At 42.0% G+C, this 26983-nt stretch overlaps 1 protein-coding gene across 8 annotated transcripts in view; it reads left to right on the top strand.

The window, feature by feature from the left end:
• The window catches only part of ATF2 (activating transcription factor 2), a 79884-nt gene that overhangs the window by 12328 nt on the left and 40573 nt on the right, over nucleotides 1-26983 (top strand). For 6 of the 8 annotated variants that reach the window (XM_069982985.1, XM_069982986.1, XM_069982984.1 and 3 more), the window contains 8 exons: nucleotides 1335-1431; nucleotides 3296-3414; nucleotides 4538-4666; nucleotides 5870-6045; nucleotides 8616-8730; nucleotides 15026-15112; nucleotides 19993-20046; nucleotides 26707-26859. In XM_069982985.1, coding sequence (XP_069839086.1) covers nucleotides 1335-1431; nucleotides 3296-3414; nucleotides 4538-4666; nucleotides 5870-6045; nucleotides 8616-8730; nucleotides 15026-15112; nucleotides 19993-20046; nucleotides 26707-26859 — 930 coding nt within the window. The remainder of the gene's footprint in view (nucleotides 1-1334; nucleotides 1432-3295; nucleotides 3415-4537; nucleotides 4667-5869; nucleotides 6046-8615; nucleotides 8731-15025; nucleotides 15113-19992; nucleotides 20047-26706; nucleotides 26860-26983) is intronic. The other 2 variants (XM_069982991.1, XM_069982987.1) reach the window with 1 other exon arrangement.

Below are 26983 nucleotides of genomic sequence, written 5' to 3'. Positions count from 1 at the left end.
AAGTCCCCCAAATTACTGTACCAAAAAAAAAGTTTTTTTAATAAATAAAAAATCCCATCCCATATCAAATATTCAAATCACCCCCCTTTTCCAATTTTATAAATAAAGATAAATTAATAAACAAACATATTTGCTTTAGCCACGTCTGTAATCGCCTGAACTCATAAATTATCACATTCCTGATCTCACACGGAAAACAGTGTAAGCGCACAAACCCGCCACAGTGCAAAATTGCTGATTTTTGGTCACATCAAACCCGGAAAATTTTAATAAAAAGGGATCAGAAAGTTGCATATACGCAAGCAAGGTACCGATAGAAATTACACATCATGGCGCAAAAAATGTCACCTCACACAGCCCCATAGAACAAAAAGCTTTAGGTTATGAAGGTGGCAATAGCAATTTAAAACATATATATATATATATATATATATATATATATATTTTTTTTTTTTTTTAAGGTTTTAATTTTTTAAAAGTAAAATAAGCAGTAAATTAAGTTAGGCATTGCAAAGTACAATTGGTGTCGCAAAAATAAGGGCTCATATGGGTCTGTAGGTGAAAAAATGCAAGTGCTAACACAAGGAGGACAGAACAAAAGTGCAAGTGGCTGAGGAGGGAAGGGGATACAGTATGGGGGACAACTATAGAAGGGGAGGGCGGTATACAGTATGGGGACTACGTGGGGGTGAGGGGTTAGGGGGGTATACAGTATGGAGTAACAATTATGGGGGAACTTGCAATATAGGAGCCTAACTAACAACAGTGGGACATACTGTACGTATGGCGGCTAACTATTGTATGAAGTTGGGATGTGTAGGAGCACACTCTGTGTTTGTCCAAAAATGAGACCTACCCGGAAAATAAGTCCTAGCCCTTTTTTCAGAGAGAAAAAAATAATATATGACGCTGTGTTATTTTAGGAGAAACACAGAAGGTAACACTTATATAGGCCAACCATACAGCTGTAATAGCATGTTTAGCCAATGGCTGTTACTGCCATCTCCCACGTAAGCATGCAAGCTTGGTTCGGCTAAGCATACACCACTTATCTCCCATAGGAATTGTGGATTATATAGCTCCTTCTCTTCTCCATTCAGGAACAGTTGGCAGGCCCCCACTAATATGAGACTATGGGCCTTTGCCGAAAAAGAAAAAAAAAACATTAGAAATGAGTGAATTTTGAGAATCTTCAGCTAACCTTATATAATTGGTTTCTAGGTAACAGAAACGTTCACATAAAGTCTTCTCTGAACTGATTAGCTATATGTCATAACATAACTGAGATTTTGTGAACAAAGTTTTCTTATATTGATTTTGTGTTTGATTGACAGCGTTTTACCAATGAAGATCATTTGGCCGTACACAAGCATAAACATGAGATGACACTGAAGTTTGGCCCGGCCCGAAACGACAGCGTAATAGTTGCAGGTGAGTGTCCCTTTATGTAGGGTGAGAGTTTGTGGCTATTAAAGGCTATGGGTGGCTTACATGTGAATTTTATTAATTTGTCATTTGCATCCTAAACTGTCACTTGGCATATGTGGTCCTATCTGAGGGCATCGTAATCCAGTAACAGAGACACTGTAAAGAGCGCTGTATTATGTACATTACTCTATTTAGCTGTTCTCCCAATATCATCATGAATATCAAGGACACCAACCTCCGTGCTGTAGTCCTCTCTATTATGTGCACATGCTCGGTAGTCCTTGATATTCATGAGGACATTCTCCCTCTGCTTACCGACAGGGGAAGAGGGTACTCCTTGATATTTTGGAGGCAAAAATCTTGTCCACAGCATAATCCATTCTGATTAGGTTCACATAGCTTTCTGTATTGAGTTTTCTTGGGGCATCTCCCCTATGATTAGGAGCTCCAGTGTCCATTCAGGAGACTGTTTCAGTCATACCTGAGAGGTGAGGAGAATGCAATACCTAACCAGAACGGCCCACCTGGGATACCAGGTATAGTTCCACTCCTCATCTACTGTGTAGGACTGTCAGCTCCCACTTTAATTTAAAATGTCATACCATTTTGTTATAGAGTCTGTGTAACATCTGTACATACTTGGCTGTGCTGCAGTATCTGATATAGATCACATTGCACACTGTTCTAGCTGTGTCCGATCTTTGCTCTCATCAGAAAAATAAAAGCAGGACTGTAATACTTACCCATCTCCATGCCCGGCAGCTGCAAATCCACCACTACCAGACCTCACTATCCTCCTGCAGCTTCTGCTTCTTTAAAGCATTACTGTCATTTCCAGTAACTTTTGACATGTGCTCAAACATGTCAGAAGTTTCTAAATGCACCTCATCAGTCCCGGGATACAGCCAGCGGAGTGGGCTGCAGTGCACCCCCCTACCTAACCGGCAGGGAGATCCAAATTATTCCTTTCATAGACTCTAATGAAGTGAACAAATCAGATTTGATTGACAGCCAAGGAAAATCGCACACTGCAGCACATTACACCCAGCAATATTTTGGCATTGCAGTTGATTTTAAGAGTGAGAGCCAGTGCGATCATTAAATTTTGACATGTGTGAGAACATGTGCCTATATGTGCTCGTATGTCAGAATCCCATGTTGATAGGTTGCCGACATATACCTGCTGTTCATGGCACTATCGTGGTGACTATCATGACCGCATTCTCACATCTATGGCTGCCTTAACAAAAAAAAGAGTGAAACATTGTAAACCTTAAAGGGATACTCTGGCAAAAATCTTTTTCTTTTACATCAACTGGTTTCAGAAAGTTATATAGATTTGTAATTTAATTCTATTTAAAAATCTCATGTCTTCCAGTACTTATCAGCTGCTGTATGTCCTACAGGAAACAGTGTTTTCTTTTCAGTCTGACACAGTGCTCTCTGCTGCCATCTCTGTCAGAGACAGGAACTGTCCGGATCAGCAACAAATCCCCATAGAAATCTTCTCCTGCTCTGGACAGTTCCTGTCTCAGACAGAGGTGGCAGCAGAGAGCACTGTGTCAGACTGAAAATAAAACAACATTTCCTGCAGGACATAAAGCAGCTAATAAGTATGGGAAGACTTGAGATTTTTTTAATAGAAGTACGGTAAATTACAAATCAGTGTAACTTTCTAAAAACTGTTGGTTTGAATGAAAAAAAGTATCCCTTTAATTGGTGCTACTGGAAGATGGTGTTTTTAGCTCTGTAAATCTTTTTGTACAAATGTTGTTTTTTCACCTCTAAGCACCAGTGGATAACAGAACAAATTTACAATTATTTTTAATATCTTTATTTATTTTTTTCTTTTCCATTGAATTTATAGATCAAACACCAACCCCGACCCGGTTCCTGAAGAACTGTGAAGAAGTTGGTCTGTTTAATGAGCTTGCGAGTCCATTTGAAAATGATTTTAAGAAGGTGTCAGATGATGACATTAAGAAGGTACATGAATTATTCCTGACCGTATCTGTGAGCCGGGGTTGACATCTGAGAGAAGCTGTGCCCTCTGGTTCAACCAGTCCATGATGTTACACAAGAGGATGTGCAATTGGCGTAAAGAGTGTATATCCGTAGACATTTTTATTAATGCAGCCTGTTCTAATGTTGGGTGAAGAGAGACATAGGCCGAATGCTGGGTGGTAGTTATTGAAGAGTAATGTGCATGTTTTTTATTCTAGGTATTAGGATCTGTGTAGGAGAGAAATGATAGGGTCAGGGACTACATAGTGTATAGCATCACACACCAGACATTTACCATCCTATAAGGGAGGGCAATATAAGACAATAGGGTTTAAAGATGTGTTGAATGTTTGCACCCTGCACAGCATGGTTTAGATTGACAAGCCCAAAAAGTAGTGGCCAAAACCTATACAGAGTATCTCTTTTTATAGGTTTTGGACGTTAAAGGGAATCTGTCAGCACTGGGGCCTTACCTGAGGTTTCCGGCAGTACGCTGTAGTTTGCAGTCCCCTAGTGAGCATGTTATGTTTTGGTAATTTGTCCGTGGAGTGGATTATATGCAATCTTGCAATCTACTGTAATGAAGAGTCAAGGAGGAATTGTGGCTCAGCGTATGTGCTGCACTCTGGCAAGCCTCACCTCTCCTTCCTCCTCTCTCTTCTTTATGAATTATCAATGCTGCCCGGCCTCCTGCTCACTCAGTATCTGCCAAAAGAGGACTGATCTGCAATCAGATATAATTGAATCTCTTAGCCTGTGTTGGAGCTGTGGTTTAGGGGTGAATCTTCTGTCTAAAGACCAGCAACAGTTTTTTCTTTGGTTCGATCCCCCTGATAGAAAAAAAAAAGGTGTCAGTAGAGAGCACTGTGTCAGACTGGAAAGAATACATCTTTTTCTGCTGTACATACAGCAGCTAATAAGTATGGGAAGATTTTTTAAATAGAAGTAAATTACAAATCGATACAATTTTCTGAAACCAGTTGATTTTAAAAAAAAGAAGACTTTCCCTGTAGTACCCCTTTAATATGATAAACCCTGCGCCAGGTTGTTTTTAGCTGATGCATTTTTTTAAAAGAGATTTCACATTTGACGATATGTCTTGTAGATGCCCCTGGACCTGTCGCCTCTTGTAACACCTGTTATAAGAAGCAAGATTGAGGAGCCAGCTATTGTAGAAACAACACATCAGGACAGTCCATTACCTCATCCAGAGTCTACCACAAGTGACGAAAAGGTTAGTAAGCCTATTGTGTATTATAATGTTATTACATTCATACTCATAGCTGCCCCACCACATAGGGTTAATGCAGTAATAAGACACGACTGGCGCGCAGTAGAACATCTTTGGAGAACTTACAGTATCCATCCAGTATGATGTATTGCTTCTATCCAAGATATGTTAGGTGTGCCTGACAATAAGGGCCCTATTCCACCGGACAATTATTGTTCAGATTATCGTTAAATCGTTCAAATCTAAACGATAATCGTTCAGTTAACGATTAACGACCAAACAAGAAATCGTTGATTGCTTTATAAGACCTGAACCTGAACCTATTTTTATCGTTGCTCGTTCACAAATCGTTCGCATTGAATAAGACATCGTTCGGTCGTTCGCAGTAGATAACGAACGCAATAGCGAAGAAAAAACGATCGCAAATACGATCATAAATAACGATTATCGTTCCATGGAAATGAGTGAACGTTTTCAGGTCTTTTACAATAGCGGTCGTTTGAGATCGTTAATCGTTAACGATTATGCGAACGATAATTGTCTGGTGGAATAGGGCCCTAAGAGAAAGCTTTGATCATGTCACAGGGACATCTCAAAAGATTTGATTGGTGGAGATCTCACTGCTTAGACTCCTACCGATCAGGAGAACAAGTGGGGGTAGTGCACTGCCCCTTCCGGCTGTCACTGATCTCTGTCTGGTGGCCCCATAGACCTATAATGGAGCAGACCAGGGAGTAAAGATTCCGCTGGCTTGTTCTACTGACCGGTTGGGGTCTCAGCAGAACTTTTGATACGTCCCTGTGACATAGAAGTATATGTTTTGAATATGGACAGAACTGTTAAAGTGAAAAGGGCTATCATTGTAATTAATGTAATACCTTTTTTCTGGTATCCGGATGTATACTAGTGATTTAAAGCCTGAAAGGGGTTTAAAACCAATCTTACTGTCTACATGAAATATGTATTAGGAAAGGAAATGTGTAATGCTTAATTTTCCCACCAAGTGGCGCTGCAGAGAAGAACACCTGATGCTGAGTTTCCCCATAGATGGTGTCCCTACTGCAAGCCTTCCTTTTCCTACATTTAGGTGGAAAATCACTTTAATTCTCCTATTATATCTATCTTAGTTAATTGTTTTGTCAAGTTTAAATAAATCAAATTTTACAGTAGATTTATCTGATGATGAATTTTCTTTCTGTTTGGTAGGAAGTGCCATTGCCAACTGCACAGCCCACATCTACCATTGTTCGGCCACCATCACTTCAAGTTCCTAACGTGCTGCTTACTAATTCGGACTCAAGTGTTATTATTCAACCAGCGATACCTTCACCAACATCCAGCACTGTAATAACCCAAGCGCCACCTTCTAACAGACCCATAGTGTGAGTATCTAGAAGGCCATACTGTACTTTACTGTAGCTACGTGGACATGCCTCATAGATTTTATCTTGCACAATTCTGTTAGTTTTGGATTCCCACCTGGATGTCGGCTATATCAGAATTTGGCTACTTGATTTTCAGATGTCTCTAGTAAATTATTAAAGGGTAGGCCAGTTTAAAATTTTTTATGTTAATTATAGAATATACATGATGAAAATTACAATTACTATATGTATTACTAAGGTGCAAATATGCAGATATGTCTTAAAGGGTTTTTTTCTATGATAAAATATGAATACAGTATATTGCTGTAAAACATTTGCTATGGTGTCCACTGGTGTCACTTCTATTGCATCATGTTTAATTTTTTGGCCTTCACAATAGCAGGAATCCTTCTGCTACTTGTGGGAGCACATGCAATAGAACTAAGCTACTGAGCATGTGTGACCAGGACTGAGCTACTGAGCATATGTAACCAGGACGGAGCCACTAAGTATGTGTGACCAGGACTGAGCTACTGAGCATGTGTAACCAGGACTGAGCTACTGAGCGTGTATGTGACCAGGACTGAGCCACTGAGCGTGTATGTGACCAGGACTGAGCCGCTGAGCGTGTATTTGACCAGGACTGAGCCGCTGAGCGTGTATGTTACCAGGACTGAGCCGCTGAGCATGTGTGACCAGGACTGAGCTACTGAGCATGTGTGACCAGGACTGAGCTACTGAGCATGTGTAACCAGGACGGAGCCGCTGAGCATGTGTGACCAGGACGGAGCCACTGAGCATATGTGACCAGGACTGAGCCGATGAGCGTGTATGTGACCAGGACTGAGCCGCTGAGCATGTGTGACCAGGACTGAGCCACTGAGCATGTGTGAGAAGGACTGAGCCACTGAGCATGTGTGACCAGGACTGGGCTACTGAGCAAGTGTGACCAGGACTGAGCCACTGAGCATGTGTGACCAGGACTGAGCCACTGAGCATGTGTGACCAGGACTGAGCCACTGAGCATGTGTGACCAGGACTGAGCCACTGAGCATGTGTGACCAGGACTGAGCCACTGAGCATGTGTGACCAGGACTGAGCCACTGAGCATGTGTGACCAGGACTGAGCCACTGAGCATCTGTGATTAGGACTGAGCCACTGAGCATGTGTTACCAGGACTGGGCTACTGAGCATGTGTGACCAGGACTGAGCCCCTGAGCATGTGTGACCAGGACTGAGCCGCTGAGCATGTGTGACCAGGACTAAGCTACTGAGCATGTGTGACCAGGACGGAGCCACTGAGCATGTGTGACCAGGACTGAGCCCCTGAGCATGTGTGACCAGGACTGAGCTACTGAGTATGTGTGACCAGGACTAAGCTACTGAGCATGTGTGACCAGGACTGAGCTACTGAGCATGTGTGACCAGGACTGAGCCACTGAGCATCTGTGATTAGGACTGAGCCACTGAGCATGTGTTACCAGGACTGGGCTACTGAGCAAGTGTGACCAGGACTGAGCCCCTGAGCATGTGTGACCAGGACTGAGCCGCTGAGCATGTGTGACCAGGACTGAGCCGCTGAGCATGTGTGACCAGGACTAAGCTACTGAGCATGTGTGACCAGGACGGAGCCACTGAGCATGTGTGACCAGGACTGAGCCCCTGAGCATGTGTGACCAGGACTGAGCTACTGAGCATGTGTGACCAGGACTAAGCTACTGAGCATGTGTGACCAGGACTGAGCTACTGAGCATGTGTGACCAGGACTGAGCTACTGAGCATGTGTGACCAGGACTGAGCTACTGAGCATGTGTGACCAGGACTGAGCTACTGAGCATGTGTGACCATGAGATCCAGGAGACTACAGACTATAGCTTATCCAGCACTAAAATAATTAGGTGGACATTCTCAGAGAGAATCAAACAACACCAGTTGACTCTATAGCAAGTATGAAAAATTGAGATTTTTTTAAAATAATTCCAATTAAAATTTGTTTTAAATTTAACAGAGTGCAATAACACTTCATAAGACAACCCCAGCTACAGTCACATAATAATAAATGTTAAGCTGGATGAACATACTAACATAACTATGATGTGTTCTGTAAGTAAGCCAACTCCTCATTTCCTTGTAATGGGAAATACTATCTTGAACTAGTAGGTGGACATTAGTATTTTCTTATACATAAACTATGTATTTGGAATTACTAAAGTTCTAGGTAAAAGTTAAAAATCAGCTTGGAATTAAGTAGCTCTAGTCCTCACTGATCCCTGGCATCTCCTGAAGCCTGCTCCTTCTGCTAGCCTCCAAGTAGTAGTTGTTATAGCCAACCCCATAACCTGCACAGGCAATAGGACAATAGCCGCTTGGGAATGACATGATGGAGCAGGCTACAGGATGTAACAGCAGATCCCAGGATCAGTGCCAACTAGGATAGAGCCCCGGACAGTGCAGTCAGTGCTCCACTTTATAGATGTTCTGCTTAATTGCACATGATAATGGGTTAAATACCAAAACTTTCTAAGTTGCCAGGTCTGTGGTTGACTTGCTTTTTTAAGGTTGGAACCCTGCTTTTTTCTATCCTCAGACAAGTTCCAGCTCCTTTTCCTCTATTGTTACATCTACCTAATGGACAAACCATGCCTGTTGCTATTCCTGCCTCAATCACAAATTCCAATGTACACATACCTGCTTCAGTCCCAGTAAGTCTGTATGTGTGTGAATTCTCCTTGTAGTCTTAATGTGTAGATAGAAGAGTCTTCACTGTATACTTCTCTCATTTCCCTTGTGTTCATCACACCATGCCATTTTCATTTCTGACTTCTATAAGATTAGAAACGGCGGTTTTAAAATGGTTCGACGACTGCTTCTTTCTTGCTTTTATTTTTTATTTTTTTGTCTTTTTCTATGCATATTCTACTAACATTGGTTATACATGGAGCGAAGTTCAGACTAAATATCCATAGTGATCAGATCCACGGCATACAAGTATTGCTTAGAGCATTAATCCCGATTCAGATTTTTTTTTCTTGCTTGGATAAAAAGAGAAATCATCTGTGCATGTAATTTAAGAGTTCAGATTGCATATCTGTACTTAAAGGAGAAGTCCGGTAAAAATTTTTATTAACCCTTTCATGACCACGGGTCATTGGTTCCTCAATGCCCAGGACGTTTTTGGACATCAGCTTATGGGATCAAAATGATCCCATAAGCTGATGTCCCTATGTCTGCCAACTCTCCTCTGTCTCCTGCCGCTGTCACAGTCTTGTGACAGCGACAGGGGAGAGAGGGGAGGGGGCAGAGCGCACGGCCTTCCCTCCCTCCCCCCGGCACGTGCCCTGGCTTACCTCCCTCCCCCCCTGCCGGCCTCAGTAGCCAGGATACAGGAAGCCTCAGGCTTTCCATTGCTACCATTGGGGCTCTTATGATCACTTTGCAGAGCCCCGATGGACACCGGACAGAGAATTCTCCCTCAGTAGGGGGAGAATTCTCTACCTGGAGCCCTGTAGATGCTGGGGTCGGGTTAACAGCGCGGCTCCGGTGCTGAGAGTTGCAGTGGGTCCCTGGCTATCACTGATAGCCGGGACCTGCCGCGGATGACACAGGCGCAGCTTCGGCATTTACTACTGCATCAAGGCTTTAACATGGATAACATGGTGATGGATAACATGGTGATGTCACGACCCAACTCCAAGAGCTGTGCGGGCTGTGGCTGCTGGAGAGGATGATGACTGAGGGACACAGGGCACTGGAGGAACACTGAGCATCCCCCTGCCATCATCCTCTCCAGCAGCCACAGCCCGCACAGCTCTGGGAGTCGGGTCGTGACATCACCATAAAGGGGTTATCCATTGCTGATTTCTTCCCGAAAAAGCACCTCTCCTGTCCTTCGTTTTGGCGTGGGTTTTGCAGCTAAGTTCTATTGAAGTGAATGGACCTGAATTGTAATACCACACACAACCTGGAGACAGGGGTGGCGTTGTTATTGCATGAAAGTAGCTGTCTTTTTTTTCTAATCCTGGATAACCCCTTTAAAAGAGTATTTCAAATTGGAACATATGAGAGGTAAAGGATATGTGTCATATTGAAGGGGGTCCGACCACTGGGACCCTCTGCCTTGTTTGTTTATTTACACCACCACTCCTTTTATTGTCTTTGGAGATAGCCAGCTAAAATCTTTGGCAATGAATGGAGTGGTGGTGTGCATGTGTGACTTAAAGGTGCTTAAAGGGGTTGTTTAGTTTCTGATTGGAGTTATCCCATCTGCTACACAGCAGCTGCAAATGGGCATCTCCGGGTGTCCTGGCATTGAAATTAATTGCATTGGTTTTAATGGGTACATATAATACTTTATTTCCCTTGTGTTGGCTCTGTATGGAAATCGATAACCTACTGGCAGGTCCTGCCATAGATTACATCTTATTGGTGGATGTCCAAGCAGTGATTCCCTCTATGATTATCCTATCTTTCTAACATATAGGGAATGTACTTAAAGGTAATGTTTTATCTTAAAATCCTTTGTGTAGGTCACAGAGCATGCACAAAAGTGTATCCTATACAAAGAGTAAGGTTGGGAGATGGTCATTGTGTCAGTGTTCATTATGATGGAAGCCCCCATAATAATGTACTGAAAACTAAAAAAAATTACAATCACAATATATAAAAAAATCTTTCAGTATCTTGGTAATCAGTAAAAATAAGTCTAGGTAATACATTCCCTCTAAAGGTGGCCATACACCTTCAATAACATCTCAGTCCCACCTGGATCCCGCCCTCCCCATACACATTAAAGTTTGGCATGGCCAAGTGTTTTGTGTTCTCTATGGGGGAGGGGAGGGGTAAGCAGCGAGAGAGCTCTTAGTTTATCTCTCCTGAAACAAAGGGGATTTTCCAAATTATGAAGAGCAGACCGCACATCCTAAGTGAAGACACTTTTAATCACACCAGGGCAACGTTTCGGCACAGAGTGTAGCCTTTCTCAAGCAGTGATACAATACACATCAAATGCTGGGTATATATACATGTGTGCACACTTCCAATAAATCAATCAATCAAGCAAAAAAAGATGTAAACAGTGAATATAAGATGATATAAGATGATATTCACTGTGTTTACATCTTTTTTTGCTTGATCGATTGAATTATTTGAAGTGTGCACACATGTACATATACCCAGCATTTGATGTGTATTGTATCACTGCTTGAGAGGCTACACTCTGAGCCGAAACATTGCACTGGTGTGATTAAAAGTGTCTTCACTTTGGATGTGCGGTCTCCTCTTCATAATTTGGAATTTGATGCGAACCTGGGTCCGGTTTGGTGAGACGAGCACCCATACCTGGTTGTCTTGTGCTGCTGAGACTTTTTTTTGATTTACTAAAGGGGATTTTCCATGACGCCTGACCCGTCTATGCTGCATTATTTGTCAGAGGACGGTTGGGAGAACCCCATAAGTTTAGACTGATGGCCGAACCCGCCTCCAGTTTAAGGGCGCATACACACACTCCATAGAAGCTACAGAGCATGAAGCTGGGGGCCGGCATCAGGAACTCCCAGCGTCATGAATCATTATTAGGTTACCTTCATTATATGAACACTGGTGTTTAGCCTGGTTTATATACCCTATATACCCTGTTCTGTACAGTTACATATACCTGAATCGGCATGTAGTGTGTACCCTGGTGTTTATAGACCAATGTTAGAATGCCTACTGGAGTATGGAGGGAAATCAGACCAGACTTCAAAAAGAAAGCAGGCTGGATACTCAGCAGTCTTTACTGCAACTAGAAAAGCTTTATAGGGCAAAAAGTCAATGCAGTGATCAGAGTTTATTAAATATTTTACCTTCACCCATGTAAAGGCTTATTTGGTGTAATTAAAAAAAATAAATAAATAAAATATAAAGAAAAAAAATAAATAAATATATATATATATATAATCTATCTTGCTCAGTTTTTTTCTTTTGCAGCCTGTGGATGTACAGATGCATTCTGTCATCTAACTGGTTCATTGCTATACTGGTTACACTAGATTATTACAAACAATGATGTATATGGGCATCTATATAAAGAATTCCCATCAGTTATACTGCAGCAAGTTTATGTTGATGCCGCTAAATGACATGTGTTTTGCTAGATTTTCTTTTCCTCGTGTCTGTACTGTGCCATGGGATCGCTATTGTATTGTATATATCCTTTGTGGATCTTCTTTGTAAAGCTCGCCCTCTAGTGACCATTTTTTAAACAAAATGGATCTAACTACAGAATAACAGCACATACTGCACAAAATCCTATTGGAGTCAGATTTTTCATTTATTACTCTAATTCTTCCACGTCCATCATTTTCTCATTTTTTAAAGAGATTTTCTCCACAAGACAGGTGAACTGCATACTGGCAACACAAGGCAGGCACTGTTTCCCTCTTTGGCCTACATCTGGCCAGTCAATGGACAGACTGGACGGACTTTTGACTAGACAGTCTACAGATGCATCAGATTTATCAGTCAGCCTGAGGCACTTTGCTTAATCTGGTGCATTTGAGCATTGTCCATCCAGATTTGCACCCTGCTATCAGAATTGGAGAGTATTTGTAAACTCCATCCATTGCTATACGTGAGCTTAATAAATGACAGACTGTGACACAAAGATGGCCATACATATTTTTAATATCTGTTGGCTGTATAGTTAATTCGGTGAGGGGCGAGCCACAACAAGACAGCTCTGGTGCCGCCCTACCAGTAGGGTCCTGCTGCAGAAATCCAATACACTTGACCCTTCTCCCTACTCAGTCAGAGGAGGTTCGGGAGGCCACCATACATCTTATACTGTTCTAAATCTTTATCTTGGCTTACTTCCATGGTGGCAATAGTAGAATTAAAATCCATAAAGCTTGGCTAGGTATAAAGCTTTTGCACACACCTGGTCTTGGCTCCGTCATCTTTTTTAAGTTTAATTTGCAGATTTTATATCTGATCTGGACTTCTCGCTTGTTTCCAGAACATTTACTCTCTGCTGTTACAAGTTTAGTGCAATGCAGGGAAATAGTAAAGTGTGACCTACTTCTGTCTCCTTGCTTTATCCGGTGCTTCTTCACTGGGGTGTTAACCCTTAAAAATCCTTATAACCTTTAAAGTGAACCTCTTGGCAAGAGAGCGCAGTCCCATCTGCAGTTATCCTGTATTATGTTATAGAGCAGGATTTGCTGAGTAGATTGATATATAGTATTGTGGGAAAAGTTCTGGGATAATATGCCATTTATTCATGTAAGTAAATAGTCATGTGGGCGGTCCTTCTCAGTGATTGACAGCACTGTCTATGCACACATATATAGATAGCTGTCAATCATTAAGGTAGGGCCACCCACATGGCTACTTAGTGCTGAATGAGCAGATATTTACATGAATAAATGACAAGTTGTCCTGGAACTTTTTCCACAATACTATATATCAATGCGCTCAGCAAATCCTGTTCTATAATATGATTTCCAAATAACACAGGGATTATTCATTATAAAGACAATGAGAAGGCCAATGACAATACTTTCCAGGGAGGGTTGTACTGACTGTGTGTGAGCGTTGGAGCACTATGACTCTTTAGAAGTGACGCTGTAATGAGTATAGAGGCATTCAACAATATTTTACAGTTCTTAACCTTTATATAAGCTTATATAACGTTGCCGTTTTCTAAATTCTGTTGGTTGCCATTGGAAACGGACAACAATTAGACAGTTCTCTGCAGTCAGACGTTGTGACAGTAAACACCATAAGGGAGATTTATCAAACATGGTGTAAAGTGAAACTGGCTCACTTGCTCCTAGAAACCAATCAGATTCCACTTTCATTTTCCAAAGAGTCTGTGAGGAATGAAAGGTGGAATCTGATTGGTTGCTAGGGGCAACTGAGCCAGGTTCACTTTACACCATGTTTGATAAATCTCCCTCCATAGGTCTAAATTTACCTTTAGGTGTGAATGAGGAAGAACACGCATTTTATATCAGTACAATATACAATATGGTACATGAGAATATTTTCTCAAAAAGTTGTATATAGGGTAACGGTGAAACCTTGAATACTCTTGTGTAAAAGCATGTGAAAGTGTTCGTACCACCTTGTTCATTTATGCAATGGGTTTAAGGGGTTATTCAGGACTAGAATTGGTTTCTTCATAAAACAGCACCATACCTGTTGTCAGGTTGGGTGTGATTTTGCAGCTCAGTTCCATTGAAGTGAATGGAGCCAAGTTGTAATATCACACACAACCAGATGACAGGTGTGGGGCTGTTCTTCTAGTCCTGGAAAACTCTTTTAAAACCATACCACTGCAGAGGAAATGTTACATAGGACACATCCAGATGACTATGTAATACATAGCTGCAGTAAACCCTCCAGAGCGGGAGTCATTGTAGCTTCTTACTAATCCAGCTTAAAGGGAAACCATGAGCAGGTTAGAATCATCTAACCTGCCGATATGTAATTTCCTTACCTTTACCCTTGCCACAGTTTCTGTCATATTAGCAGTTTATCTTCTATGCTAATTAGGTGTATTAGTGCACTGGGGGCAGGATTACAGCCCACAGCTCACCGATCCATCCCTGGCCATCCTGCTCCTCCTAGTTAATATTAGCGGAGCAGGGATGCCCGGGTCGGATTGGATTGGTGCACTGGGGGCTGTAGTCCTGCCTCTAGTGCACCAAAAACGCCTAATTAGCATAGATGATAAACTGCTAATATCATGGAAACTGCGCCAAGGATGAAGGTGAGAACTTTACCATTATCCTCAGTGCCCAGTGTGCTAAAGGGAGATATTAGCAGGTTAGATGCTTCTAACATGTTAGTAGCTTCTATGATGTACATGTCCCTATATGAAAAGGCTTATCCTGATGGGGATTGTTGAGTGACCTAAATTGTTCTTTTAAAGTTACAAACGCTGTCAGCTCATAATATATATGTGTTAGTGATTTAGTTTTATAATTCTCAATAATCTTTTCTGCTCTTCCGTAGCTTGTCAGACCTGTCACCGTGGTGCCTACTATCCCAGGGATTCCAGGCCCTCCATCTCCACCACCTGTTCAGTCAGAGGCAAAACTGGTAACTGCTCCTCTATGTATATTGTTGCTTCATTGTATTATATATATTTTGTATAAAATGCATAGATACTGCAACGCAATAGCTAAATGAGGTATACCACCAAGTCATAATAAAGTGTGGCCTAATAAAACTGGATGGGAGAAGGCTATAAGCATTGTTAAAGGAAACCTGCTGCTCCCTTATGGCTTATAGGCTATGCCCGGCACCTAGTAGCTGTCATGCAGAGCATTCAGACGCTGGGCCCTCAAGCCTCCTGAGATGCCACATTTTCATGATAAGCAACTTTTATTTGCCAGTCCCAATGTCAACTAAGTAGGGATGAGGGGGTCTTATGAAGGATTGTGATAATGTATTTCTACAACTGGTATAAGGGTCGTGGAAAATCATGGGATACTAAGAAATTATTACTACTGCTGAGGGGCAAGAAACTTGAAATCCCGTGGATAGCTCATCAGTACATACAGTGAGACAGTGATATAGACCAGCGCTTCTCAGACTTTGTCAATGGGTGCCGCACCCAGCAGAGTAAAGTGATGCCTAGGCCTCACCTGACAAACCACCAGATGGCCTGGGCCTCACCTTCTAAGGTAGAAGTCCATGCAGAAGTCCGTGAACCGAAACCAGTTGTCAAGAAGAAGGATGCGTTCTTCATTTATATTTATGATTCCTTTTAAATCTTCTCCTGATTATGGGTAAAAAAAAAAAAATTAAAAACCTTACACAAAAATTGCGTAAATTTTCCACAGAAATGTGTGTGACCTGAAGGCCAGCGCTGTAAAACAACTTTTAGTTTCAGTAAAATCATGGCTTCAATTTCAGTGTTTCTCTATGTGGGTTGGGGTTTCCCGCGCCTCATCCTTTAGATCGGTGCTCGTTTATTAAGCCTATTCCAAGACTTGCCTATTATTTTAAGAAGGCCATACAACAATCACTGGATCATTCATGGCGCCCTCTGCTGCCATTGTTTGGTGTTCTTACGTCCTATTACGCGCGCGGGGGGATGGGGATCGACAAATAATGATTTTAATCCTGATCTCAGGCACATCATTTGCTATTTGTAACTTTTTATTTTTATTTATTTTTTTTTATTACTTTTTGTTTTAATTTTTGTACCTCTCATTAAAGCTGAAACGGGTTCAGGTCCTTTGAGGTGTCTTTCTATTAATCCTATTAGCTCTAAGCCACTGTAGTTCTAAGTTCAGGTCTTAGGCATCCACTGTAGTTTAGTATTCCTTTCACAACAACCCATCAGAGCATCAGCACAGGGAGACAAAAAAAAACCTTGAAATCATTCCGGCCATCATGCGTGTCACTTTCCAGTTAGTGACGGTAAGTGCACATCTCCACTTTTTATATCGGAGTGCTCTACTTAAAGTAAGTGAAAGGGCTGGAAGGGAGGGAAGAACAATCAATAGGACATTAAATGGAGCTCTGCCCTGTGGGATCCACCTTGTAAAGGCTTCTGTGACAAACTGTGAGTTATCTTCCTACACAGTATGATGCCAGTCGGTTTTCTGCAGGAGGCTTCTATTGAGAGCTGACAGAGGGCAGGTTGGCATCTATTCAGAAAGCTATATTAAGTTGGTTGAGCCCGGCATGGAACCTTGTGTTCAGCAGAATTCTCCTGACCTGCCTCTCTGCATGCCAAGCTCATCAGCAAACACCTAATGAACCCCCCTCTAAACAGACCCTCTCCCAACCTACTTCATTTCCCTGCGTCCTCTGGGGTAGGAGAGACAAGACTTCATGAGGACTGATGATGCTGCAAAGACCACAATAATGATAATTAACTTGCTGAATTTAGAAGATTATGCTGTTAATTAGTTGCAAAATAAAGATAAGTAATAGAGCGGCAGATGGTAGGATAACACCCAGGAGGAGGAGGGTTATTACCCTGATGAGCTTTTGTGGCAGATATGAAATATGGATCTGACTTTTTCCCGACTTGTTCCTAGAGAATATTACCTGGTTTCTGTAAGCCGATGATGGAGCGACCTGTTCCTACCAAATTTTGACAGATGTCTGAGGGGGTTTGTTTTTCAAGGGTACTTAATGCTCAACTCGGAAAAATTCTCAGTGTGTAAACGCTAATGAGGGAAGTGTTTCTTACACGGTTCTGTGTATTAGTGCTGCCCTACTTCCATAGAATGTGCGATTAAAGGTAGGAAAGATGCCTGGAGAGCGTGGGGGACATAGATGAAAACTGGCAACATGAAAAACCCGTAGCAGCCAATCACAGCTCAGTTTTTATTTATTTTTTTATGTATGGGCTGGGCTGGGATTGGTTATTAGGGGCAACAGATAATATTTCCTTGAAGGGAATTTGTCAGAGGTATTTAGACTGCTCATAGTTTCATATAGAGGACAGGAGAGAAGTTACAGTATACTTACAGGTTTTCTAGATTATATGATCAGAAATGAAGTATACAGAGCTCTGTGTTCTGATCACCCCTTGTCCGTCCCTTTCAGCAGTGAGTGACAGCTCTAGCACTCGCCTGATTGGACACAAGAGTTGCCACTCACAGCTTTGAGGTAGGACTAGGGAAGTGCACAGAACTCTTGGTGCTTAGCATAAAGCATCCGCCTCCTGGGCACTTCTCTATCCACTCCTCTAAGCTGTGAGTGATATCTCTAGTGTCCAGTCAGGAGGCCAATAGAGCTGTCAGTTCCTACTGAGGGGGGGGTGCACAGAGCTCTGGACCCTTATCATAAAGGACCAACCTCTGGGACACTTCAGGGTTTCAGTATAACCATATGTGAACCCATTCCGATGTTTGCCCTCACCCAAGTTGGTATAGCAAGTAATTCATGCTAATCTGGTGCCATTTTTCTGAAAATTCCCTCCAAGTATATTCCCCCTGTGCTTTTCTTTAATTGTGTGCGGCCTTCATAGATATCTGATAAAATCTGCTAGAGGGAATATTATTGTGCTTTATAATAGCAGAAAGAAGATTTTTTTTTTAAAGGGAAACAGGTTAGATTAATCTAACATGCTGATATGTCCCTTTTGTGCACAGGGTGCTGAGGATGATGGTAAGTCTTTCTGTGTAGTTAGTAGTTCTATCCTTAGACTAATATGGCGATTTGGAGCACCGGGGCCGGGACTACTGCCCCCGAAACAGGCCAGCCGGGGACAGGCAGGATCAGTACTCTGGGGGCGTTAGTCCCGCCCCCAAGGCTCCAAACTACCATATTAGTCTAAGGGTATTACTAAACGTCAAACCACAGCGCCCTTTCATCATCAGGTCACATTTGTCTAACCTGCTTAAATAGTTTACCTTTAAGGCCTTGGCATAAATAATAGGGGGGCCGCACTGTAGTGTTGGGCTGTTCGCTACAGCAGAATACACACAGTCTTAGAAAATCACTGGCACTGCTTCATCCACCAGTTTGTAGTGTTATATACTCTTGGACTTTAACACACTCAGGGCCACATGTGCATATATCGGAGGTGCACCTCGTGTAGTACAAACAGCAAGTTTAGTAAAAGCTGAGGGCACTCACCGTTAAGTTGCAGTATATCTTTATTTCAACATAAAGTTACACACTTCAGTGGTGCATATCGCTATTCGGCAGACGCCAGACCACTTCACATAGACAAACTAGACAAGACAGCCATTTCGCGCGCATGCGCGCTTCATCTGACAGTGACTGACAAAAGGCAAAATATTTATAGTACTAATGCCCTATAGTAGAAACTATAATCTAGCACCATATCTGCTTCATGATGGACTCATGCTTCACGATGCCCATCAGTAGTTTTAAGAAATGCAAACGCGTCATCCGGCCTTCCCCCTCCATTGATTATCATTAGAAGGAGCGGGCCAGATGACGTGCCAGTGCTCCTAACTGTGCTCCGAAGCGCTACAGGGTGCTATCAGAAGTTACTTCCCCTTTAAGTTTTTTTATAGCATTCATAACTGCATGGCAAAATGGCGGCATTCACTGTAAACACACATGCAGTTGACAATTATCTAACATGTATGGTAAGCTTGTATCCCATCAGTACGGCACTGCTGCATAGTGGAGGTGAAAGGAAATGTGACTGGCTTCAGGCGATAGCATATATAGGTGTGTATAAATAATATCCTACATCAGCCACGATGCATAATATAAAAATTTCCACGTCTGCGTATCGTACTACTGTGTGCATTTCATTTTATTAGTAAGATTTATTGCCGAGTCTGTAGAGAAAATAACACTTTGTGAATTAAAAAAAAAAACACCTCCTTTTAAAGCCGTGCTTGTGTTTGTATTAAACTGTACGCACAGTTTTGTAAGCGCCATTAACCCTCAACTGTTCCCAATAGGGCCAGCAACATATTGCACTGGAGGGGTTTAAAGATTAAACAAATCTCTTTGTGTACATTTATTTAATTTAACAAATCTTAAGGGGGAAAATCCTATTCTGCGTTTGCCCTACAGCGCTAAGTCACACCTAATCAGTTCTCTTAAACTGTGCGAGACTGTGACATATAGCTCATGTCTGTAAGACCATACGGTATATGCTGTGTGATCGGGGCGCACAAGGAGATGATGAGGAATCATGGCTGCTGTTTCCTTGCATGAGATTACTACCTCGCCCTGCAGTCATTCTTCAACATAATGATTTTTATTTTTCACCGCCCTACGTGAATGTTAACCGAACACAATTTATTTCTTTTTTAAAGGCATACAATGAGATGTTCTTGAATTACTAAGGCTATAGTTTGGTGTTTTGGGCAAATTTATCAGGGCCAGTAGTGTGACCTTTTGGCTTAGAAAACATTGGCATCTTTATCTATAAACTGTATTGGAAAACCAGCACGGTTGCAAAGTATGTTACACACAATCCGTTTTATTTATTTATTTATATATTGTTTATTTATTTTTAACAATAGGAGTCAATGGCAGATGTAAACAACTGTATGGCGGAAACCCATCACAAGCGTAAAGTATGTTAAACAGGATATTTATTTATTATTTATTTATTTGTTTGTTTGTTTTTAACAGTAGGAGTCAATGGCAGATGTATACAACCCTCGTCAGGTCAAGGAGGCAATTTTTGTCTTTGTTTAGGTGGTTTCCATTTATTTGCAGGGTTGAATTCTTGCAGCTCTGTGCTATGCCATAGAGCAGAATAAAAAAGGAAAAATGTTTTTTTTTATTTTTTTTTAACATGGGAATCTACGTATGATGGATGCCACTACTCGACTCCACTATGGCATGCATTGGAGGTCGAGAAAGACTGACTGCAAAAACATAGTGAGAAAAGAGCCTAAGGCTGTTTTTATACTGTGTTAAGTGTACCATTTACTTAAATGCCAGGATAGGTCCCAAAGCATGCGTTAAATGCATCCATACATCCCCATATACCAAATGGAAGCCAAAAGTGTGTCATTTTGGTCTTCATTCCGTACATATGGAACACAGTCTGCTGGGTGTAATTTATGCAAACCTCCAGTCTATTCATTTGAGCTTAATCACATTTTTTTATTTTATTTTTTTATTTACCATGTAACCCCTTGTATGATGGATAAGGACCACTTGCTGGTTAGAACTGTTGCCTTCCAGCACAGAGGTTTAGGCTTGAATCTTGACAACAGGACTTCTTGTATGTTCTCTCTATTGCTTGTTTTGGTATCCTGCAGATTCTTCAGCTTCCTCAAAATGGGGGGGGGGGGGTTCCTTTACTGGTCCCCACTATCTTATTGCAAAAGGCTAAGTGCAGTGGAAAATTTTCCATGGAGTAAGCCTGTGATTATTTATAGGTGGCATTATTGCCATTAACATGTAGAATAGTCACTGAGGACCAGATTATCAGCACATTTTACTGATAAAGAGCCAACATGGGGATAAAACTTTTTTTTAATTTTTCTGTACTCACCTGGCACTACTAATCCCTATGAAGGTAATTCAGTTTCTAAGGCCATAATTATCTCTCTACACCTTGATTAAATCATCGCCTTAATTGGCATAGGGAGATTAATCCGTAGATGAAGATGACCTACATTATGTGCAAGACAACCCATAGCATGGACCTAATGGCCATTTAAGACATGAATTTCCTGATAACTTTGAGACCCTGCATGTCAGCTCCTGGAAATAACAAGAGAAAGGTCGCTGACAAATGCTTAACCTCATAACTCCTCCGAGCCAGTCTACTCTTAATAACAAACCCACAGTAATGGCCAAAGACAAGGGACACATCTTCTTGGCCTTCTCTGGGACCTCAGCTTGAGCGCAAGAAGGCATTATCTACTATTATACAAATATTGACTCTTTCACGTCTGGGGTTTTAGGTTTTCTGGAAGTAAATAACATTTTTGATTTGTTAAAAAAATGCAAAAATTTGTCACCGACGAGTACTGCTCAGCCAGAGTCATAGTCCGATTCACCAGCCTGTAAAATATTCCCTTATCACAGCGCTCAGGTCCCACTGCCCGGCCGCTTCCTGATCTCTGATGTAGGCTTGAAACGTGACGTTTCAAGTCTGCTCAGCCAGTCAGTGATGGAGGCGGGATCCCACCTTCGTCATTGACTGGCTGAGCGGACTTTAAACGTCATGTCTCAAGCCCGCATCAGAGATCAGGAAGTGGCCGGGCAGCGGGGACCGGAGTGCCGCGATACGGGACCTGCCGCTGGAACCTGGGACGTGAGTGGACATTGTTGCCCTCAGCCACCCCCTCTCCGGCCAGATAAAAAAAAAGCCCCCCCGCCAGAGTACCCCTTTAAAAGTGGCCATGTTTTTGTAGCGCTGAATAACCCCTTTAATGCAGTCCACTCTAGGTATTACATTAGCATCCTGTCAAAAAAAGGTAGCGGGCTGCAGAGGGCCCAATCACTGCTTTGGCCTGAAGGTAATCACCTAGTGACCACTGCTTACACATATACACTTATTTAGTAAAACTCGACATTGTGGACCCAGACATTTAACTCTATTGTCAACATGAGGTTTCTCCATTACCTGGTAATACATTGAGGCATTGAGTAACACCTGCGCACTAAGCACTGAGGACCTAGAAAGCACCCCAGGACTGTTTTTACACTAACCTTAAATTTAGATTCCTCGATCTCAGGAGCTGACAGTTCACGACCCGGCTGATGGACTGGCTGCTCAGCTAGTCAGTGACTGGGGCGGGAAGTTCCCGTCACTGATTTGCTGAGCAGTCAATTTATCAGCCAGGACAACTCCTTTTCCCCGAGTTGTGACGTCATCACAACTCGGGGGGAGCTGCCTTTTGTCGGGGGTCCTGCAGCTGGTCCCTCCGCTCTCCACGGGCAAGGGGAGAGGTAAGTTAGTACTTGTAATCAAATTCCCCCCTGCCGGCTGCCAGATTTTATAGTCTGCCGGACTTCTCCTTTAACATAAGTTTTTGGTCTCTGGATTACCCCTTTAAATAAAGGCGGCATAGACTAGTGCAACCAAAACCAGGAGTGGATTAAAAACACAGAAAGGCTCTGTTCACACAATGTTGAAATTGAGTGGATGGCCGCCATATAACAGTAAATAACGGCCATTATTTCAATATAACAGCCGTTGTTTTAAAATAACAGCACATATTTGCCATTAAATGGCAGCCATCCACTCAATTTCATCATTGTGTGAACAGAGCCTTTCTGTGTTTTTAATCCACTCCTGGTTTTGGTTGCAATACTGACTGAAATATACTGACTGAAATATACATATACTGACTGAAATATACGTAGTGTGAACGCAACCTTAGGCTGGGTTCACACTACGTATATTTCAGTCAGTATTGTGGTCCTCATATTGCAACCAAAACCAGGAGTGGATTAAAAACACAGAAAGGATCTGTTCACACAATGTTGAAATTGAGTGGATGGCTGCCATTTAATGGCAAATATTTGCTGTTATTTTAAAACAACGGCTGTTATATTGAAATTATGGCCGTTATTTACTGTTATATGGCGGCCATCCACTCAGTTTCATCATTGTGTGAACAAATCCTTTCTGTGTTTTTATTCCCCTCCTGGTTTTGGTTGCAATATGAGGACCACAATACTGACTGAAATATACGTAGTGTGAACCCAGCCTTAAGGAGTTAAACAATACATATCTTTATCTTTATGGGAAAAGATTTAGTATAAATTTTAAATTAGTGATTTAAATCTCTGATGTTTCCATGCTAAAGAGTCCAGGCTACTGAGTGCCACAGTACACTGGACACCTTAAAGGAGTACTCTGGCACCTGCCGCCCCCCCCCCCCCCAAAAAAAAACAAAACAGACTCACACAGGATATATACTTACCATTCCCTCCGCTGACAATCACCGTTCGAATTTCCCGCCGACCGGGTCCCTGTCATCTTCGTCGGCAGCCTTTTCATTGGCTGGAGCGCATTACATGGCTTCCAGATTGCTCAGCCAATCAGGGCAGAGCACCAGCAGCCTTTTCTCTTCCATTCACTGCTCCGCAACCTTCCTCTCCTTTTGCTCTCCCATTCACTGCTGTTGAAGATAGCGAAGAGGAAGTTATTTGGTATGTATATTTTATTTAACTTCCAGGGGGGAGAGGGAGGGGCAGACAGCTTATTAACAGACATTACAAAGTTATATAACTTTGTAATGTGTGTTAACTAAGCAGAAAAAGTAAATCGCCTATAGCATATAATGATCAAGGATTTCAATCAACATATTACAAGTTATACTGAATCTTTTCCCACAAAGATATATATCAACCCGCTCATCTTGGTGACAGGGTCCTTTTAAAAATAAAATTGCTATATAAGTGCATAAAAAGAAAATTATAGCCACAGTACTAAAAAAGTAACATTTCTGCCATATAAAGCAAGGCCATATACAGCCATGTCAATGGGGGAAAAACAAAACAAAAAAAGCAATAGCTGCTAAAAACATAAAATGTAGCTGTTTCTTATGCCCAAGTTGGTATGGTCTTTAAAGCATACCTGTCACGCCCCAAAAATTTTGACACGTTATAGATACACATCAAAAATTTTGATCGGTGGAGGTCTGGGTGTTTAGACCCACATTGATTGCCAGAATGAGCTGGGAGAAGCTGGTGACTGCTGCTTCTCTGTGCCCTTGGCTCAGTCCCTTAGGGCCGTTTTAGACAGCCTGACATTTCTCTGTAAGCGAGCGCTGATTTGCCAGATAGGCGCTCACTTACTAAGCCTATACACAGCTCGATAATCGTGCATGAGGGCTGTATATACATTGCCAACAATGTCCTGCAGTTCTTGCTTTTTACATGAAAGTTCATACTTTCCTGTTCTCCCCTGTTGTCCTGCAGCTTCATGCCTGTGTTCCCTCCTCACCACTGATGCTTTTGGCCCCATCTCTTCAGTGACAGGCTGTTCATCCAATCACTAGACGAGATGAGACAGTTCAGTGGCCAGTGATTGGATGAATGGCCTGTCACTGAAGAAACTGAGCCGGAAGCTTCAAGTGACACTGTCTCTCCCTTTTTGCATTATGACTTCTCTACAAAGGCGTAAAGGGTAAATTTTGCAGTTTTTATATCTTATTTTATATCATACGCCATGGTCTTTGTTCCAGTAAAAAGTGATCTTTTATCATCTGTGGATTGTGCTACCTGGGCGGAGCTTCACAGCCACAGCGCAACTTAGCCCCGCCCACATCACCACCGTAGGGGCTCCCCTCCGTGATGCCATCGGCGCATAGGCCCCCATCGGCAGCCATTGGTATAGGCCAACCTAGAGGGGGTGGGGCCAAGACCTCTAGGCCAGCCCGGGGCACTTCAGTTGAGAAGCCCCGCCCACGTAGCACAATCCGCTGATGATAAAAGATCACTTTTTACTGGAACAAGCACCATGACATATAATATAAAATAAGGTATGAAAACTGCTAAATTTACCCTTTACACCTGTGAAGAGATATCAGAATGGAAAGTGTCAAAGTCTCACTTTCAGCGGGGAATGGGTAATGCAGAGAGAGGGCTGCAGGACATCGGGGGAGAATTAGTAAATATAAACATTATGTAGTGCACTACTACAGGTAAACATGTTTAATAGACAATGATCAGCTGATAATTCGTTCTTTGGTTGATCATTGTCTTTATTACACAGAGCAATAATCTGCCCAGTTAGCCTGATCGGGCAGATTATCACTTTATGTAATAAGGCCCTTAGATATACTATGGAAGTCTGGTCACACAGAGCTGAGAGAGAATGCACTTAGGGGGAGATTTATCAGACATGGTGTAAAGTAAAACTGGCTCAGTTGCCCCTAGCAACCAATCAGATTCCACCTTTCATTTTCCAAAGAGTCTGTGAGGAATGAAAGGAGGAATCTGATTGGTTGCTAGGGGCAACTGAGCCAGTTTCACTTTACACCTTGTTTGATAAATCTCGCCCTTAGTGTGCATTTATCCCGCCTCGTTCTTGTGATTGACAGGAGTCCAAAACCAAGATATATACGTTTCTATACGATACATATATACGTTTCTGAAAGTTGTGGTGCCCATTTAAGGAGATAAACAATAGGATGTTTTCTGATAAAGCATTCCCTGTAAATAAATATTTTGTGGTTGATTTCCACTTTTTTGTATGTTTTTATGCGCTTGCAGTGTAAACTGTAATTGGACAGTAAAATGTAGCGTTGCATCGTTTAATAAGCAACAACTGCCATTGGGACTTTACTGTTACTACACAATGAATGGAGCCAACTGGTTCCAGTCATTTATTGTGTGTGTGCTGGAACCTCCGCTCTGTCAAACAGCTGATCATCACTCAGCACTTCGCAGATCCAATATTGATGACCTATTATGTGCTTAGGCCAACAATGTACAATGGCTAGGAAACCCCCTTGAAATGTTTTAGTTAAGTGAGTAGTAGTGGGATCACAGAAGTATAAGGGCATAGGGTCAACCCCCATTGTTCATCCCTCTCCCAGTGTCATTGATCATGTATGGGCAGTGTAAAGGAGGGAGTGGAAATGATCAAAGAGTCTAAAGGCCCTTTTAGACGTAATGATTATCGCGCAAAAAATCGTTATATCGTTCAAATTTAAACGATAATCATTCTGTGTAATTGCAGGCAACAATCAAAAAATCGTTCATGTGTCGTTGATCGTTTATTTAGATCTGAACCTAAAATTATTGTTATTTGTTCGCTGTAATTCCACATTCGTTCTGCATTTTTTCACTAATCGTTCAGTTTAATTGCACATTGTTTATTGTTTTGCTGGGATCAGATGGAGTAAACGATCATAGTAACCATCGCAATAACGACCATCGTTCTGTGTAATATGGTGAATGGTTTCAGGTTAACGAGAAACAATCTCGTTTGCGATCGTTTATCATTAGCCGTTAATCGTTAAAAATCGCTCTGTGTAATAGGACCCTTAGATAGCTGGGTGGTTTGGGAGGCAACATTCCTTTTTTTGGCCCGGTGAGGGGCAAGGTTGTAGGTTTTTATTATGAACGTGTATAAAATCTGCTGAGATGTCTGACGTAATTTTTTTTTTTCTGAATATATTTGGCTTTAAGGAAATGGGTTTGATTATAAGATTATTGTGCTAGAAATCCACATTTCCTTATATATGCAATGTATTATATTGTACTTTTTTATACTTGTCTCCGCCTAAATCATTATCTTTTTTTCTCCTTTTTAGAGACTTAAAGCTGCCCTGACCCAGCAGCATCCTCAGGTAACAAATGGTGAAACCACCAAGGGGCAGACGACGAGCGCAACTGCAAAGAAGCAGCCGGAGGAAACGCACCCACAGTCACTACAGCAACCTGCCACATCAACTACTGAAACGCCGGTATGTCACAACCAGGACTGCATCAAGCTTTCTTATGCTAGTTTCTACATGACGGAGGGTACACGTATCCAACGATCATTCTTTAGTAGTCCTGTAGGTCACAAGTGTAAAGTTCATGAATGTC

This window comes from Dendropsophus ebraccatus, chromosome 9, assembly GCF_027789765.1.
Source record: "Dendropsophus ebraccatus isolate aDenEbr1 chromosome 9, aDenEbr1.pat, whole genome shotgun sequence".
Taxonomy (NCBI): Eukaryota; Metazoa; Chordata; class Amphibia; order Anura; family Hylidae; genus Dendropsophus; species Dendropsophus ebraccatus.
The sequence above is the reverse complement of the archived record's forward strand: the minus strand, read 5'-3'. Positions and strand labels throughout refer to the sequence as shown.